This window comes from Chroicocephalus ridibundus, chromosome 1 (assembly GCF_963924245.1).
Source record: "Chroicocephalus ridibundus chromosome 1, bChrRid1.1, whole genome shotgun sequence".
NCBI classification, from domain to species: domain Eukaryota; kingdom Metazoa; phylum Chordata; class Aves; order Charadriiformes; family Laridae; genus Chroicocephalus; species Chroicocephalus ridibundus.
Genome location: NC_086284.1, coordinates 2,824,560 through 2,840,421, shown reverse-complemented (window position 1 = coordinate 2,840,421; position 15,862 = coordinate 2,824,560). Strand labels below are relative to the sequence as shown.

Sequence of the window (15,862 nt, the reverse complement as noted above, 5' to 3'; positions counted from 1 at the left end):
CCTCCCCACCTTTCCTGTAGGCCCCCTTTAGGTACTGAAAAACCACAATAAGGTCTCCCCAGAGCCTTCTCTTCTCCAGGCTGAACAACCCCAGCTCTCTCAGCCTGTCCTCGTAGGAGAGGTGCTTCAGCCCTCTGAGCATCTTCATGGTCCTACTCTGGACCTGCTCCAACAGGTCCATGTCTTTCCTGTGCTGAGGGCCCCAGAGCTGGAGGCAGCACTGCAGGTGGAGTCTCACCAGAGCGGAGTAGAGGGGCAGAATCCCCTCCCTCGACCTGCTGGCCACGCTGCTTTTGATGCTTCCCAGGATGCGGTTGGCTTTCTGGCTGTTAGAGCACATTGACGGCTCATGCTGAGCTTCTCATCAACTGACACCCCAAGTCCTTCTCCTCAGGGCTACTTTCAATACATTCTCTGCCCACCCTGTATTTGTGCTGGGGTTTGTTGTGACCCAGGTACCAGACCTTGCACTTGGCCTTGTTGAACTTCATGAGGTTTGCACGGGACCACCTCTCAAGCAGAATAATACAAGCAGGGTTTATTCCTTAAAAGAGGCAGTTCAGTGTAGGAGATGAAGGTACAACAAGACACAAAGACTGGAAATAGGACCTTTTTTTCCTTCTATTGACCTTTTTAAATTATGAGGGAAATTGGTCCTAAGGACTAAAATAAAATGGCACTTTTTGGTGCCCAATGGCACCAAATGGCACCCGATGGCACAGATGGTGTTTCCACCATCTATCAATCTAAACAAAATTGCATCATCCTAAAGGAAACATTCTTTTTTTTTCAGTCAAATCAGATGGTATTACATGGATTCATGAGGAGAGTCCTTGCTAAGCTCAGCAGCCTGTGACGTTCCTGCTGGGTGCTGCAACCTGTAAAATTACAGAAAAGTAGCAGTTTTAGCATGCACTGTCCTGCAAATCACCCACAGAGCACCCAGTCTCTCAGGTAGAAGGATTTCAGTGAGAAACCTGAGATTAAAAATGGTTGGCGAGCCCTATAGTAACATACTAAATACTTGTAATTTATGTAACAGTGCATCTCCATTGAGAAATGCATTTTATGCCACGTGAGGCAAAACCTTGTAAAATGCCTGACTTGCCCTGAACCCTGCATAACTTCACTTTATACACCGATGTTTCTTGTCTTATGAAATAACGTACTGTGAGTGCAGTCAGCCTGCAATGATTTAAGGTTTGAAACAAGCTGTCGGCAAGCGATATATTTGGAATTCTTTTGTTAATTTTATTAATCACGTAGTGATTCTGGGACATGAAGAGACACTCTGGGACATCAATTAAAACTTTTCCAGAGGACATTAGAAGTTTACTTCTACTGACATAGAAATCAAAACCCTCTTTGCTACAGAACAGCCCAGTTTGACTTTGATTTTGTTGCACATATTCAAAATCAAGTTTAAATCTTTAAGTTCTTCCTAAATACTGTTAAATATGCATTCATTATGTCAAAGCATTTGGCAAAATAGCTTTGATCCTATACATTCTTAGCCAGAATCAGTGAGTTAAGTTGCTGCATTTTATGAACCACAGGAACCCTTGGCTCTTCTCCTGGTGACTTCAGCATTGAACCAGGATCAACAGTGATTTTGCTACTTCTGTTATACCTGAGAACCTTTCTAAAACTCTAAATACGCTTTCTTCTGTATTTCTTACTCTTTCCTCTCTACGGAGAGTTTTAGCTGTAGCACCAGTAAATCTTGATCACCACTGCTCTTGCCAAGCAGAGGTAAGTGCTCTTTGGCACTGATTCCAGTATTTCTGGGCTCGATGTAATTGATTAGTTCCTGAAAGTAGGTGTTTGGTTCTTTGGAATTTATGTTCTGATAAACTTTCTGAGTAAGCACGGAATTCTGTTAAAGTAATTTCTCTAATTCACGTTTAGTTTTACATTCACTTTTTTTTGTTGTCTTCATCTGCGTTGTAATTTTTAGTCCATTTGTTTCTGTGCTGTCAGGGCTGGTTGTAAAAGTTTCCACGCAGGAATATATGTGACACTCAACCTGAAGGTACTCCAAGCTGTAAAAACGTAGCAGAATAAGATACTGAGTATCTGCTTTGTGAGCTTGGTGTGCCATGATTTTAAAAGTAAAAGCCATGCCCTGGGTGATGCAGCTTTTACTTGTGGAAAAAGGAAAAAAAAAAAAAAAAAGGGACAGAATGGCTGTGGTTTTGCTTTGGTTTTGTTTTCTTTTCTCTGGAAGGAGTTTTTTCTTTGTGCCCATCAAGGCTGAACCATGCACTTGTAGCATGCAGCCAGGTCAAACAGGGCACCTGAAAAATGCTTTTGTCCTAGTCTGTGTTTGAGTTTATGTGTGTACATGTTGTGTGTATGTTTGTATGTATATAGGGTTTTGTATATATACATACGTACAGACTTTCCTTGTTTCTGTAGAATTTAAAACTCAGTTGCAGTGAAAAAATATTTTTATATAAATGTATGAAGTAGTCTATTCTCCTAAATAACACAATAAATTAATATATTTTCAGGTTAAAAGCACTTGACAGCTATTTGAGATGACTTTCCTGTTCTTTTTGTGTGCAGCTCTTCTTGAGGTTTACACTGTTTTATAAAAAGTCTGCACCAATCCATAGCTAATGAAGCTTATGCTCAGGCAAACTGTAGAAATCTTAAATTGTTAATGTTTAAGAAAAAATGGGAATGCTCAAGTCAATGACAGCATTTGCCATTTTTAATTTCTGGATATTTAGCTAACGTGCTTTAAAAATAAGATACAAAACAATCTGAAAGCAGAATATTAATTTGTTTAATTAGTTCTAAATTATTTTTGCTCATTATTGCTTTGCTGGCTAAATGCATGCACACTTTATAAATTCTGCAAGGAGAAAACCAAAACTAATATTGAGTAGAAACATATTAGCTTAAATTTTGCCTCTATTGAAGCAGATCAATGTTTTAACTTCAGTTATGCAGGGACTTTCACCCAAAATTTGTAGATCTGATAGATATAGCAGAATGTTTAAAGTGGAAGATGTAACCGGTTTCAGTAATTTCATAGTATAAAGTAAGTTACCTTAGCTCTTAGGTTTTCAGTAGCATCACTCCATAACACTTTATTTTTGCAGTATGTCTTTCCATTATTATTGATTTTAGTGGCAAGATTTTTCAAATTTTTCATCTTTTTATAAAATTGTTACGAATGGTATAAAATCTGAAAAAAAATATATACATATCAGATGTCAGAGTTTTGAAGATAACACACTTAAAATAAGACAATATGGAATGTATTTCTATTTTTGTTCTCGATTCTAAAGTTTCCATACCCAGACTTAAGAACATACTTGAAATTGGCATTGCCTGGATTGGTTAAAGCTCTTATTTTCTTAAGAGATGTGCTTTGACACAGGCTTTGGAGAAAGTTCTGAAGCCCAGTGGAAATCAGATCAGAGCTCAGAGCAGAGACCTATGGAATAAGACCTTTACCTGAAGTCATGGCTAACTGGGGAGGTCCCAATGGACTGGAGGGTAGCAAATGTAGCATCCCACCTACAAGAAAGGGAGAAAGGAGGATCCGGGAAACTGTAGACCTGTCAGTCTGCCCTCGGTAGCAGGGAAGGTCATGGAGCAGATCATCTTGAGTGCCATTACAAGTCATATAATGGACAAGCAGGGGATCAGGCCTAGTCAGCATGGGTTTAGGAAAGGCAGGTCCTGCCTGACGAACCTGATCTCCTTCTATGACAAGATGACCCGATTATTGGACGAGGGAAAGGCTGTGGACATTGTCTACCTAGACTTTCAAAAAGCATTTGACGCTGTTCCCCATAGAATTCTCATGGAAAAACCGGCTGCTCATGGCCTGGATGAGCATACGATCTGCTGGATCAAGCACTGGCTGGATGGGCGGTCCCAAAGAGTGGTGGTCAATGGAGTTAAATCCAGCTGGCGGCCGGTCACAAGTGGTGTCCTTCAGGGCTCGGTGTTGGGACGATTTCTGTTCAACATCTTTACTGATGACCCTGATAAGGACATAGAGTGTATCATCAGCAAGTTTGCAGATGACACGAAGCTAAGTGGGAGTGTTGATCTACGTGAGGATAGGGAGGCTCTACAGAGAGACTTGGCTAGATTGGACCGATGGGCCAATGCTAATGGTATGAGCTTCAACAAGGCCAAGTGCCGGGTCCTGCACTTGGGCCACAACAACCCCACGCATCGCTACAGGCTTGGGGAAGTGTGGCTGGAGAGCTGCCTGGCAGAAAAGGACCTGGGGGTTCTGATTGACAAGCGGCTGAACATGAGCCAGCAGTGTGCCCAGGTGGCCAAGAGGGCCAATGGCATCCTGGCTTGTATTAGAAATAGTGTGACCAGCAGGAGGAGGGAGGCGATTGTCCCCCTGTACTCAGCACTGGTGAGGCCACACCTGGAGTATTGTGTCCAGTTTTGGGCACCTCAATATGAGAGAGATATCGAGGTGCTGGAGCGAGGGCAGAGGAGGGCAACGAAGCCGGTGGAGGGCCTGGAGAATAAATCTTATGAGGAATGATTGAAGGAGCTGGGACTGTTTAGTTTGAGGAAGAGGAGGCTGAGGGGAGACCTCATCACTCTCTACAACTACTTGAAAGGCCATGGTAGAGAGGTTGGTGCTGGTCTCTTCTCACAGCTAATTAGCGATAGAACAAGATAGAACAAGCGATGGAGTCACCATCCCTGAATATGTTTAAGAGTCGTTTAGATGTGGTCTTAAGGGATATGGTGTAGGGGAGAACTTTGTAGAGTAGGGCTGATAGTTGGACTTGATGATCCCAAGGGTCTTTTCCAACCTGAATGATTCTATGATTCTATAACTGAATGTTATGGCCCATTAATTTTCAGAAGGCCGTGAACACATGCTGAAGTGGTATATCTTAAAAGAGGATTTTGGCCTAAATTTCTGTGCAAAGCTAAAGCACTGGTGTACGACACTTTGCATCAATTTCTTTTGTGAGTCAGTAGAGATGTGATAAAAGGACCTCTTGAGTGAGTCTTAGTATGGCATTTGGCATCCCAGAATGAGACAGATGGATCCACCCTGTCTAGCGATAGGAAGGTTATCCCCTCAAAATTTAATGTGTAATAACATTTAGTTGAATAATATCTTCACTGGAAATTTAGATGTGCCATAATTATACCTCGTTCTCTATAGAACTTTTCTCATTGACATTTCTGTGTCCTTCACTGGATCTGATATTGGGCAACAAGTTAACATTATGTTAATAATTGCTAATTCAAACTGCTGATTTCAGAAACTTCAACGACTGTAAAGTAGGTGCTTTCTTGCCATTCTCCCTGTCAGCCTGTGGATCCACACAGAAATGTTAGGTTTTCCTTAGGTTTAAATTATTTTTTGTTTAAATAATGCCACAGCTATGACAATTTTAAAAAGGAAGTTATTCCTACAGATTAAGTAAAAACCAATGCAAAACCCCAAGCCCAGAAATAAAGCCACCTTCTTTGAAAGGCACTGTTTACCTTTAACTTAAATGGATTTTTATGAGGTTGCACTATATGTGTAAGGAAAGGTCTTGAGGATTTTTTGAGGCATTTTTCTTCTATTCTTGACAGCTGCAGCCTGCAAGCAAAGCTGCTTTTGACTTCTGTTTTATGTCTCTAAGTAGCGGTAGGATTGTTTGCCGAAAAGTCATTCTTTAGATGTTCGAAGAGGCTCCCTGTCTTTTAAATTTTCTGTTTAATAACAAGCAAATGACTTTTTCTCCTTCTTATTCTTACAGTTTGTAATTCAGTGGTAAATACGACAAAAGGTTCTGCGTGTTCTGTGATCCTGAGGCCTCATAGCATGCCAGAGAATTACTGTTATGACATCTAAATTATCATTTAATCTTTCCTGCCATTGTGTGTCAATGTAAACCTATTTCTTGCAGTTGTGAAAGGAAACTTTTGAAATTATGAAATTAATTTAAACTAATTCAGCGTTACCTTCTTAAGGCCTCAAACAGTCTGACACGTTATATCTGAGAGATGCAGCGTGCTCTATTCATGTATGAATATAGGGGCTGCTCCACTTCGTATTATTAAGACACAAAATGCTAACATCTTGAAGTAAAATAAAACTGCAACTGAATATTCCAGAGAGTGGTTTAGAATTTAGGGATGGCTACCTGGAAAGATGAGACCTTCACTCTGACCTACAGATCCAAATGTCTGCAAAAGATGGTAATAAGCCACTGAGAACTCTGCTTACTTTTTAAATGGTAATACGTACCCTGTTGTACTACTGTAAATTTCACCACCTCTTTGTTTTGACTTTACTTAAATGTAATAATGTAGATAACGGTGGTGATTCCTTAGCAGGAAAGCAAGAAATTGAGAGTTCTCAGTCAAATTAAAATCACAGCCAGGAATAAATGTAGGTGGATAGTTTCAAAATGATCATATACTTGTTTTAGCGTTTTCTGGTTAAGAAGTAATGTGCTGTGCTCATTATTTATAAAATAGTTACCGAATGTCTATGCAAGCAGTTTCGTGGTCTGGTGTTGAACACAGCACTGCAGAGTAAGAACAATTGAAACAAAGAGTTATGAATGCTCCAAAAAGGATGAAATTCAATATAATATGGGTAGTCTATAAAACTGTTAATGCTGTTAAGTAAAACCAGTCCACAAGGACTCGTGGTGGAAGGAAAGTTCATCTTGTCTGAGAGGTATGAGTCATGTCATACACTTGTAGGGAATTTGGTAGCAGCGTAAATGTTCATGAGCTAGACCGTGTGCCTTTTTGTTCTCTTTCTGCTGGCTTCAAGTGCTCTCACTGTATCTTCCTTTTAAGTTGTGCTTTTGGTGGAAAAGCAACTAGACTGCCTGACTCGCTGCAAGCAAAACAACCTCATATATATTTGTGGAAGCAAAGCCTGTTGTGCTCAAGTCCTTTAAAAAGAAGGAAAAAAAAAATCTTCCTCCTTTTTCCCCCCCAAAGCTATTCAAGTTTTGTCCCAGCTATGCCAATCTGTCACTGCAGCTGTCAGTGTGATGTCTTTTCTTCAAAGCACAGTGATGGCTCAGCTGACGGCGCTGCTTCTAGTCAAGGGCAGGGAAAAGGTCTGTGCGGGGAGCAGTAGTTATAAGGCTGACAGCCCGCATGGTCCATTGTCCGCATAATATAATACTCAATATATACGTAAGGCTTAGAACAGAAAGGAAAGTGCATGAGGAATGGGGAAAACAGGATTACTCCACTCAGTGGTGTGGAGTCCACTCCACTCCCCTCCAACTCAGTAAAATTCCCTCTTTTGGTGATTGGTTTGGATTTATTTTGAAGCTGCAGAATTGTGAATGTGTTCTCAAAGGCTCTTCCCATCTTTAAAATCTGATTGCAGTGTCTGGGAGCCCTCTGTATGCTACCTGGCTTAAGAAAAGGCTGTCTCTCTCATGAAATAATTACTATTGATTTGAATTCATCCTGCAAGTTAAGCAATTAGACATGTAAAATTTTAAAACTCCCTACGTATAGGTAGATTATTTAGTTCTTGCCAACCGTCGTGTCTCTTCAAACTTTGACCAAATTAAGCCAGTTTTGCTAGAGTTGTTTTATAGCTGGGAAAATCTACGTAAAGAGTAATTAAATGTCTTGTTTAAGACTGCAGAGCAGGTCAAAGGACAGAGCTAAAAATAAAGTCGTTATCTTTATCTTCCAAAATGCCATTTCTTCTCCTCCTGCAGTCTCAAACTTAGATAGTTTATATATGTGTGGGTATAGAGTGTGACGAATAAGAGGCAGAGCTTTCTCAAAGACACAGCACAGTAGGCAGAAATTCTCGAGAGAATCTAGAATTTTTTTGTGTGCTTTTCTTAATTTATGCGCAATTGGAAATATTCTTGATGAGCTGATGAACTGCTATGACAGATTTGTCAGTGTTCTCTATAAGAAGTGCGCAGATATCTGGGCATCTTTGTCAGGAATTTGGTGAATCAGTGCATGTGACGTGGTTTTAAGTCAGCATAGATATAGACACATCATCCTGGAAGGTAAAATCCTTCTGACTCCCTGTTGCTACCGATCTTCTCTTGACCTATCCCTTGAGTAACTTCACTGTGATTACAGGACTATTTTGATGCTACTGTGTACTCCATGGCTAGCACTATATTTAGTGCTCTCTCCAGTGGTTGCAAACTGTCTTCTCAACTCTGCATGATTAAAGTCTCCTGCTTTTCTTTAAAGCATGAGCTACAAACAGGACACAACTAATAAAATCAGCTCCATTTCCTGCACTTAAATGCAATGTTGTAGCTCAGGCTGTCAGTGTTCTTCAAATTACCATATGTTAGAGAGACTGAAGCAAAATGGTTGTATTAAATCCGTTTTCCCAGTAAAAAAGAAAAAAAAAATAGAAAAAAAAATAAGCCCCATATAACCCCAGAGACTTGCTGTCCCACACACGCACACACACATACACGTGCACAGATAGGAATAGGAGGAAAGGAAAAGGGAAACACACTGATGATCTTAGTTGTGAGTGAATGGTTATAGTCACTACACCCATCTGAAACTATTGCTCTGTGAATTTTCTCATGCTCATCTGTCTGACCAGGGTGAATACCTCAGTAGCTGCAAATCATCTGTTTGAAGTTCAAGTCTTCCAATCAGTAAGGAATACAGTAAGCACTGTGTTAAAATCAACCCTGAAAGATATTGTTGCTTGAAAGCCAATTCTTTACAGGCTCTGTAGGAAGGCTGGGCAGGGAAGGATCACGCTATTCAAGGGAGCAGCTTAAATACTCAGACTTTTGCTGTGGAAGGGGTGAGGGGCCAAGTGAGAACCTGGGGGTTAGGATTAGGTAGGAAGCTAACAAATGGAAACATCCTGGTAGGTGCCTTCAGGAAGCCTTGTCAAGGCTCATGAAGGACAGAGGGAGGTGATTACAAAGAGGCAGATCGATTTACAAAGGGAAAATTGTGCCTTGGCAACCTGACAGCTTTCTGTGATGAGATGACTAGCACTGTGGATGAGGGGAAATCAGTAGGTGTCATTTGCCTTGATTTTAGCAAGGCTTTCGGCACAAATTCCAATTCTTGCAGCCAAATGACAGAGACAGTGAATGGATGGACGTACTAGATGATGAGCGGGACACTGGCTAGACCACCAGACTCAAAGAGTAGTGGTCAGCAATTCAAAGTCCAGTAACTGATGGCAAGTTACTTGTTTCTACAGACTTGATGCTGGTGCTAATGCTGTTTAACATCTTCATTAATAACCAGAATGATTAGATAGAGTGCATTGTCAGCAAGGTTTTAGATAACACCAGGCTGGGCAGAGCAGATGATTCACTGGGCAGCTGCTGGCCAGAGGGATCTCAATAGGCAGGAGAAATGGGCTGAGAGGAACTTCACAAAGTTCAATGACAAGAGGCAGGAGTTCCTGCACCTGGACAGAATAAAAAATGCAGCAGTCCCAGCCAGGCACAGTGCGGTTAGGCAGCAGCTTTGCAGAGTGGCGAACAAGTTGTGCAGGAGTCAGCCATGTGCCCTTGCAATGGTGAAGGCTTGTAGACAACTGGCCTGCACTAATAACAGCCCAGGTGCCAGTTTGAGGGACATCTACTCATCACCTGTGAGACTGCATTGGGAGTACTGTGTCCAGTTCTAGGTTCCCCAGTATGCCAAAGTGTGTTGGGTGAAGGATAACCAAGATGGTGGTGCGTAAAACAGTGTGGGGTCTGGTGCACAGAACATACAAGAAAAGGCTGGGAGGGCTCAGTTTGTTCAACCTGGAGAGAAGAGGCTGTGGGAAGGACCTAACTGCTGTCTTCAACCATCTAGGGGATGGTTAGAAAGCAGACAAAGCCAAACTCCTCTCAGAGATGCACAGGAGAAGAATGAGGCAATAGGCACAAGTTGCATTAAGGAAAATTCTGACTAGATCTAAGAGGAAACTTTTCTCAGTGTGGGTGGTATAGCACTGTAACAGGCATCCGGCAAGGCTGTGAAAGTCCTTCTGAAAGCAACTACAACGGAGAGTGTGAAGGATGTGCAGGTTCTGCTTATGCTTGGTTGAGGAAGTAAGGGAATAACTGCGTTTTCAAAAGAAATTCCAAGTCCCCATAATATTATTTTTTATAGTGTTCCCACAATTACTAGTTTCTGATTGAGAAATCTCTTTAGCTTTACTTCAGGAAAATCTGATACGGGTATAAGGCTTTGTTCCTCAATGAGTTAGAAGCAATTGGTGATAGTATGAGAATGCTTTGGAAAATGACTTCTGAAAGATGTTTGTTATTTTACGAGATATTGTTTCTAAAATCAGTGGAAAGATACTTTCATTCTGAAGATTGCAAACTTTATATTTGGGACTAGACGTTATGACAATATACAAAAGAAGATAAAATCAACGAAAGGCAAAATTTGGTAGAGACAACAGAATACTGTAAAAAAAAAAAGATTTTTTTTCTTCCTGTAACAAAGGTAGCAGTATTTAAGTGTATGGAGATAAATATTAATGTAAGTAAAAACTACGAATCTACAAAGGAAATCCTTTGTTTAACCTTGAGTGATAATGCAGTTATAAATAATTCCGTATGCCTAAAGCTGAAAATATTATAATCAAATGGCCTTCAGCTTTTATCTATCACTCCAAAGTGCCCAATATTATAGGGCACAACATGAATAAGGCACAACATGAATAAATGGGTATGGGTGTATAATATCTTTTCACATACTAAGCATTTTAATATTAAACTGTACCTTACTATGATAACTGATACATGCGATGAAATGTATACACACTAAATTGTATGCATTTCATTTTTTTTAATTTTTTTTTTTATTCACAGGTTACACAGATGTATAGAAATTATGGCATTAATCATCAGTGGCTGTTGTGCAGTAATATACAGTTTCCCTGAACTCAGAATTATCTTACAATCACCAAAATTGGAAAGAAAACGTGATATTCTTAAAGCATTCCCATTGCTGCACTAATGTTACATTCTTAATTCAGGTTATGTTACTTAGGTTTTGAAATCCTCCAGTGAATATTTGACCATAGAAACATGATCAGTGTTTTCAGTAGTGCTGCAATCATCCCTGCCATGCACAAAGAGACTCTTGAGTCTATACAATTTTAAAGTACAGAAAGTCATTCATTGCCTAATACATAATGTAGAGAAATAGAACAAATGAGTTACTATGCTAAGCATTAGTATGTTCATCGGCCCAATACAATGCCTGAAGAGTCTTTGCTGACCAAGTGGGCATCAGTCAGGCAGAGAAGGGGTGCCCTCCAGCACTTTTTGTACTACGTGGAATACATGTTGATCCTTCTCCTCCCGAGTCCTTGAGCTATTGCCAGTCCCATCTCAGCAGTCCTGCCTCTGTCTGACATTTTGCTTATGGTGTGTGGCTCGACTCTACACTTCCTCACAGCTCTGTATTTTTCTCCAGAGTCTGAGCCACATCTGAACCACAAAGATGATCCGAGGGCTGGAGCACCTCTCCTGTGAAGACAGGCTGAGAGAACTGGGGTTGTTCAGCCTGGAGAAGAGAAGGCTCCAGGGAGACCTTATAGCCCTTTCCAGTACCTAAAGGGGGCCTATAGAAGAGATGGGGAGGGACTCTTTATGAAGGAGTGTAGCAATAGGATGAGGGGTAACAGTTTTAAACTGAAAGAGGGGAGACTTAGATTAGATATTAGGAAGAAATTCCTTGCTGCAAGGGTGGTGAGACACTGGCACAGGTTGCCCAGAGAAGTTGTGGCTGCCCCATCCTTGGAGGGGTTCAAGCTGGATGGGGCTTTGAGCAGCCTGGTCTAGTGGGAGGTGTCCCTGCCCAGGGCAGGGGGGTTGGAACTGGGTGATCTTTAAGGTCCCTTCCAACTTGAATCATTCTATGGTTCTGTGATTATGCAACTGCGTTGAATCAGAGCTTGGCCTTGGGTCACCACTGCTGAGCCCCAGTGTGGGAGGAGGAAGAGGTTAGGGCATTTCAGGTGGCTGGAAACTACCCTGGATATAGATTTCATCACTAAAGTAAAGATCAGGATCGTCAGCTTTATAGATTCACAAATCTTTCTAAACTGGGTCTATATTTCAAACTGAACATCAGCTGAGTGCATATGAACCATGCAGAATATATAGCTTTGACATAAATATCATAGTGTATGTGCATATACACATACTACATACAGATAAGTAGTGTAAACATAAAATGTTGGTGTTTATCCTCTGTAAAGATCAGTTGATCATCTTGCTTTTGCTCAAACACAAAAAGTGGTCTTGTAAGGTAAGGGAAGCTGAAACCCTCTCCCCCAAGGTCCCCTAACTGTAAGTTGAATACATCATGTTTCTCATAGTTCTACTAAAAAAATAATGACTAGTTATTATATATTCAGGATGTGATCCAGAGCCTAATGAAATTGAAAAGACAGACCACAGTGAACTCTGATTTGGAGGCTGAGAATCTATTTCCTTCATCCTTAATTGATTGAACAGTACCCAAAGTTACATACTGTTGTGCGATGTGAATTCAATGGGAAGAGAGGCTTTTAGACTTTTAATTTAATGTATCATTTTGGGCATTTCAATATTTATGAATTTCATATTTTTAAATTTCTTTTTTCTTTTTCTTTTTTTTCCTTTTCAGGCAAGCCCTGCCCCTATAATTGTCAACACAGACACCTTGGACACAATCCCTTATGTAAGTATTAATTTTTTTAATAATATATAGAATTTGTTTATTTTCCCACAGAAATTCTGTTCAGTATTGCGTAGAAGTTATAAACAAATCTTGCAATTAATCGTGTCTTTTCCAATTATGTGGTTAATCTTTTCTAGAAGAAGAAATCAGGAATGATAATTGCACTCAGGTGAATTATAGTATATAATTTGTAGTTTAGACTTCAACACATGAACTGTATCTTACTAAAACTAGCCTTTCTTTGAAAAAAAACCCTGGGATTTCATTAAGCCTTTCCTCCTTACCAGTAACATAAAGTATGAATATTTCCTTTTAGAGAAGCATGCACCTTCCTAGCTTATTAAGAAGACATCTAGATGCACACTGTAATGTTAGAACGGTGCAAACAGCTCTTCATTTGTCTATTTTTCTGTTGTAGATGAAAGCTGTTCATGATAAATAACAGCACAAACTAGCTGACTTCATGTTTTCTTGTTAACGTCTCTTCATTTTTATGACTTCTAGAAAAAATAATTTTACCCTAAAATAAATGCATGTTTTTGCTAGAGTTTAAAAGATATGCTATTCTACAAGCATTTGATATCACTGTCATTTTAGACTGCAAAAGCAACTATAGTTGAAGATAAAGGACACAGAGAAAGACGAAGTGAATACGTAGTAAAGAGAGTAACAGGCTTAAATGACGGGAGGCAAGAAAAGCAAGTAGCACAAAGCCAGCCAGCCAGTATCTAATCCTTCTCCTTGCATATTCTTAGTTATCTTTTTAAAGCTCTTAATTAATGTCTCTTATCTGTTGTGTTTTGTCCACATCTGTTTCTTATGATACCAATGCATAAGCCTAATTATTTATCCACCTACACCAATCATATTGCTGGACTATTGATGAGGAAGTTTAGTAGGGTTTGTCCTGGCCTGCTTGTTCATTTCTGACAATTCATAAAACTCAGAAATTGTTGTGCAGAGCACATGTAAAGATCACAGCCAAGAGCAATTTAGAAGAATGACACCGCTGTAAAGCAGAAGAGAATTAAATCCCTTGTTGGGAATTTCAACCATTGGGATGGATGGAAAAGTTAAATAAAATTTCTCTGTTCATTTGCATTCGGCTTTCTTAAAAGGCTTCCTATCATTTCTAAGTCTCAGTTTTGCTTCCTAACATCAGAACCACCTGCTCTGTTCTCACTTTCAATAGGCCTGGCTTTTCTTCTGTTTTAATGAGACATTTTACACTTAGTGTTCTCTAGGTCTACCAAGAGGGACATTGTGAGCCCCAGTTCTCATTTCCAGCGCTGGACCTGTGCCCAGGACACTCGGCAGCTACGGTGTTAGAATTCCTAAATACAGATGCAATTACAGCAGTGACAAGATGTTCAATCAATATGATTTATTCCCATAGCACAGTCTATCAATACTTATACACTTTCATACCACTTTTATACTACTGTTCTTTTCTCTTAAAAAAAAAAAAAGGACAAATGACCAAACACATTCAAGAGAAATATTGACAGTAGACTGAAAAGTGCCTGTGGGCTGTTTCAGTCTCCAACACATGATGTGAACTAAATAAATAAACAGAAGGTGCTTGTTGTAAAAATAGACAATTGTGAATTAGTCACCTTGCTCTTACCTGGTGCATGGGAAGAGTTGTGTCCCTTAGATATGGGACACAGCAGTACTACCGAAAAGGGACTAATTTAGACTAGCCAGTAAGAGATGTCAAGGTGAAGCATATCTGCTGAGCCCAGGCCAACACAGTGCCCCACAGGACATACAGTCTTTGCTTTAAAAACAGGCATTTCTTTCTGATCAGGATTTGTATGCTTGAACATTCTCCAAAATGAGTCAGACAGACAAACATATGGACAAATGACCTCTTCCTCCAACCTAATATTTGGGAGAGTGCGGTGGGAGAGTGGTCTTTTCCTTCCTGCTCCCAGGACTACTTCAGTTTAGTTTGGTTTGGTTTCATTTTATGGTATTTCCTCTGCTGGGAAGGTGCTGTAGTCACTGGGCCAGATGCATGTTTGCTTGTGTGCGCATCCCCTCCTGGCCCAGTCGTCCTTTCAGAAACAGGTTTACGGACAGCATGCGGTGGGTTGACTCTGGCCAATAGCCAAACATTCTTCTCACTCCTTTTTCCTGTGGTTCAGGGAGAAAATAGAAGGAAGGCAAGAAGAGTGGTGTATTGAGGTAATGACAGTTAAACAGGGAAAGCAAAAGCTGCATGTACAGGCAAAACAGAATAAGGAATTCATTTACTACTTCCCATTGGCAGGCAGATGTTTAGCCACTTTGTAGAAAGCAAGGCTTCATTATGTGTAGCATTTACTTTTTAAGACAAACGCCATAACCATGAATGTCCCCCCCTTCCTTCTCCTTTCCCGAGCTTTTATTGCTGAGTGTGATGTCATATGGTGTTCAATATCCCTTTGGTCAGTTGGGGTCAGCTGTCCTGGCTGGGTCTCCTCCCAGCATTTTACTCACCCCCAGCCTACTTGCTGTTGGGAAAGGAAGGGCAAAATGGGAAGAAGGACAAGCCTTGGTGGTCTTCAAGGTCTCCTCAGCAACAGCCAAAACATCGGTGTGTTACCATCATTTTTTCCACCACAAATCGAAGGATAGCATCATCCAGCCTACTGGGAAGGAAACTGTCCCAGTCAGACCTAGTACCGCCTATAGTACCTATAGTACCGTGTGGGGCCTATAACACCATGGGGGTGTTAGTGGGGTTTTGCCTCTCAAATATTTGGAAAGGTAGAAGAAAATCTGCCAAAACCGGATGTGCTAAGTGTATGATAATGCGGCCATCGTAATATCATTCAACTCACAGGAAATACAATTTAACAGATAGGTCCTAAAATGTGGGTTTTTTTCAGACAGGTCCATTCAGAGAGATAACAGAGAGCTAGATTTAATTATTATTTTGAAACGTGAATGTGAGTCAAGCACCTATCTTTTCACCACTGTCAGGACTTCCAGACATGCCTGGAGGAAGACTGTAAATGCCTAGGGACATCCCTGGTGAATGTTTACGTATCCTTAAAGTTACCTGGCTAGTTATTAAAGCTTCTGAAAGGTATTCTGTTTTAGTTACCATGAAAAGCCATCTAACACTACAGGGACAAATTATTTTATGGATCAGAGAAGCCAGCTTAAATTATGATATTTTCTGTCCAAAGCTAAAAGCATCCAT

At 40.4% G+C, this 15,862-nt stretch overlaps 1 protein-coding gene across 24 annotated transcripts in view; it reads left to right on the top strand.

The window, feature by feature from the left end:
- DLG2 (discs large MAGUK scaffold protein 2) overlaps nt 1-15,862 on the top strand; it is a 1,060,606-nt gene that overhangs the window by 620,656 nt on the left and 424,088 nt on the right. For all 24 annotated transcript variants that reach the window (XM_063325909.1, XM_063325871.1, XM_063325941.1 and 21 more), the window contains one exon: nt 12,616-12,669. In XM_063325909.1, coding sequence (XP_063181979.1) covers nt 12,616-12,669 — 54 coding nt within the window. The remainder of the gene's footprint in view (nt 1-12,615; nt 12,670-15,862) is intronic.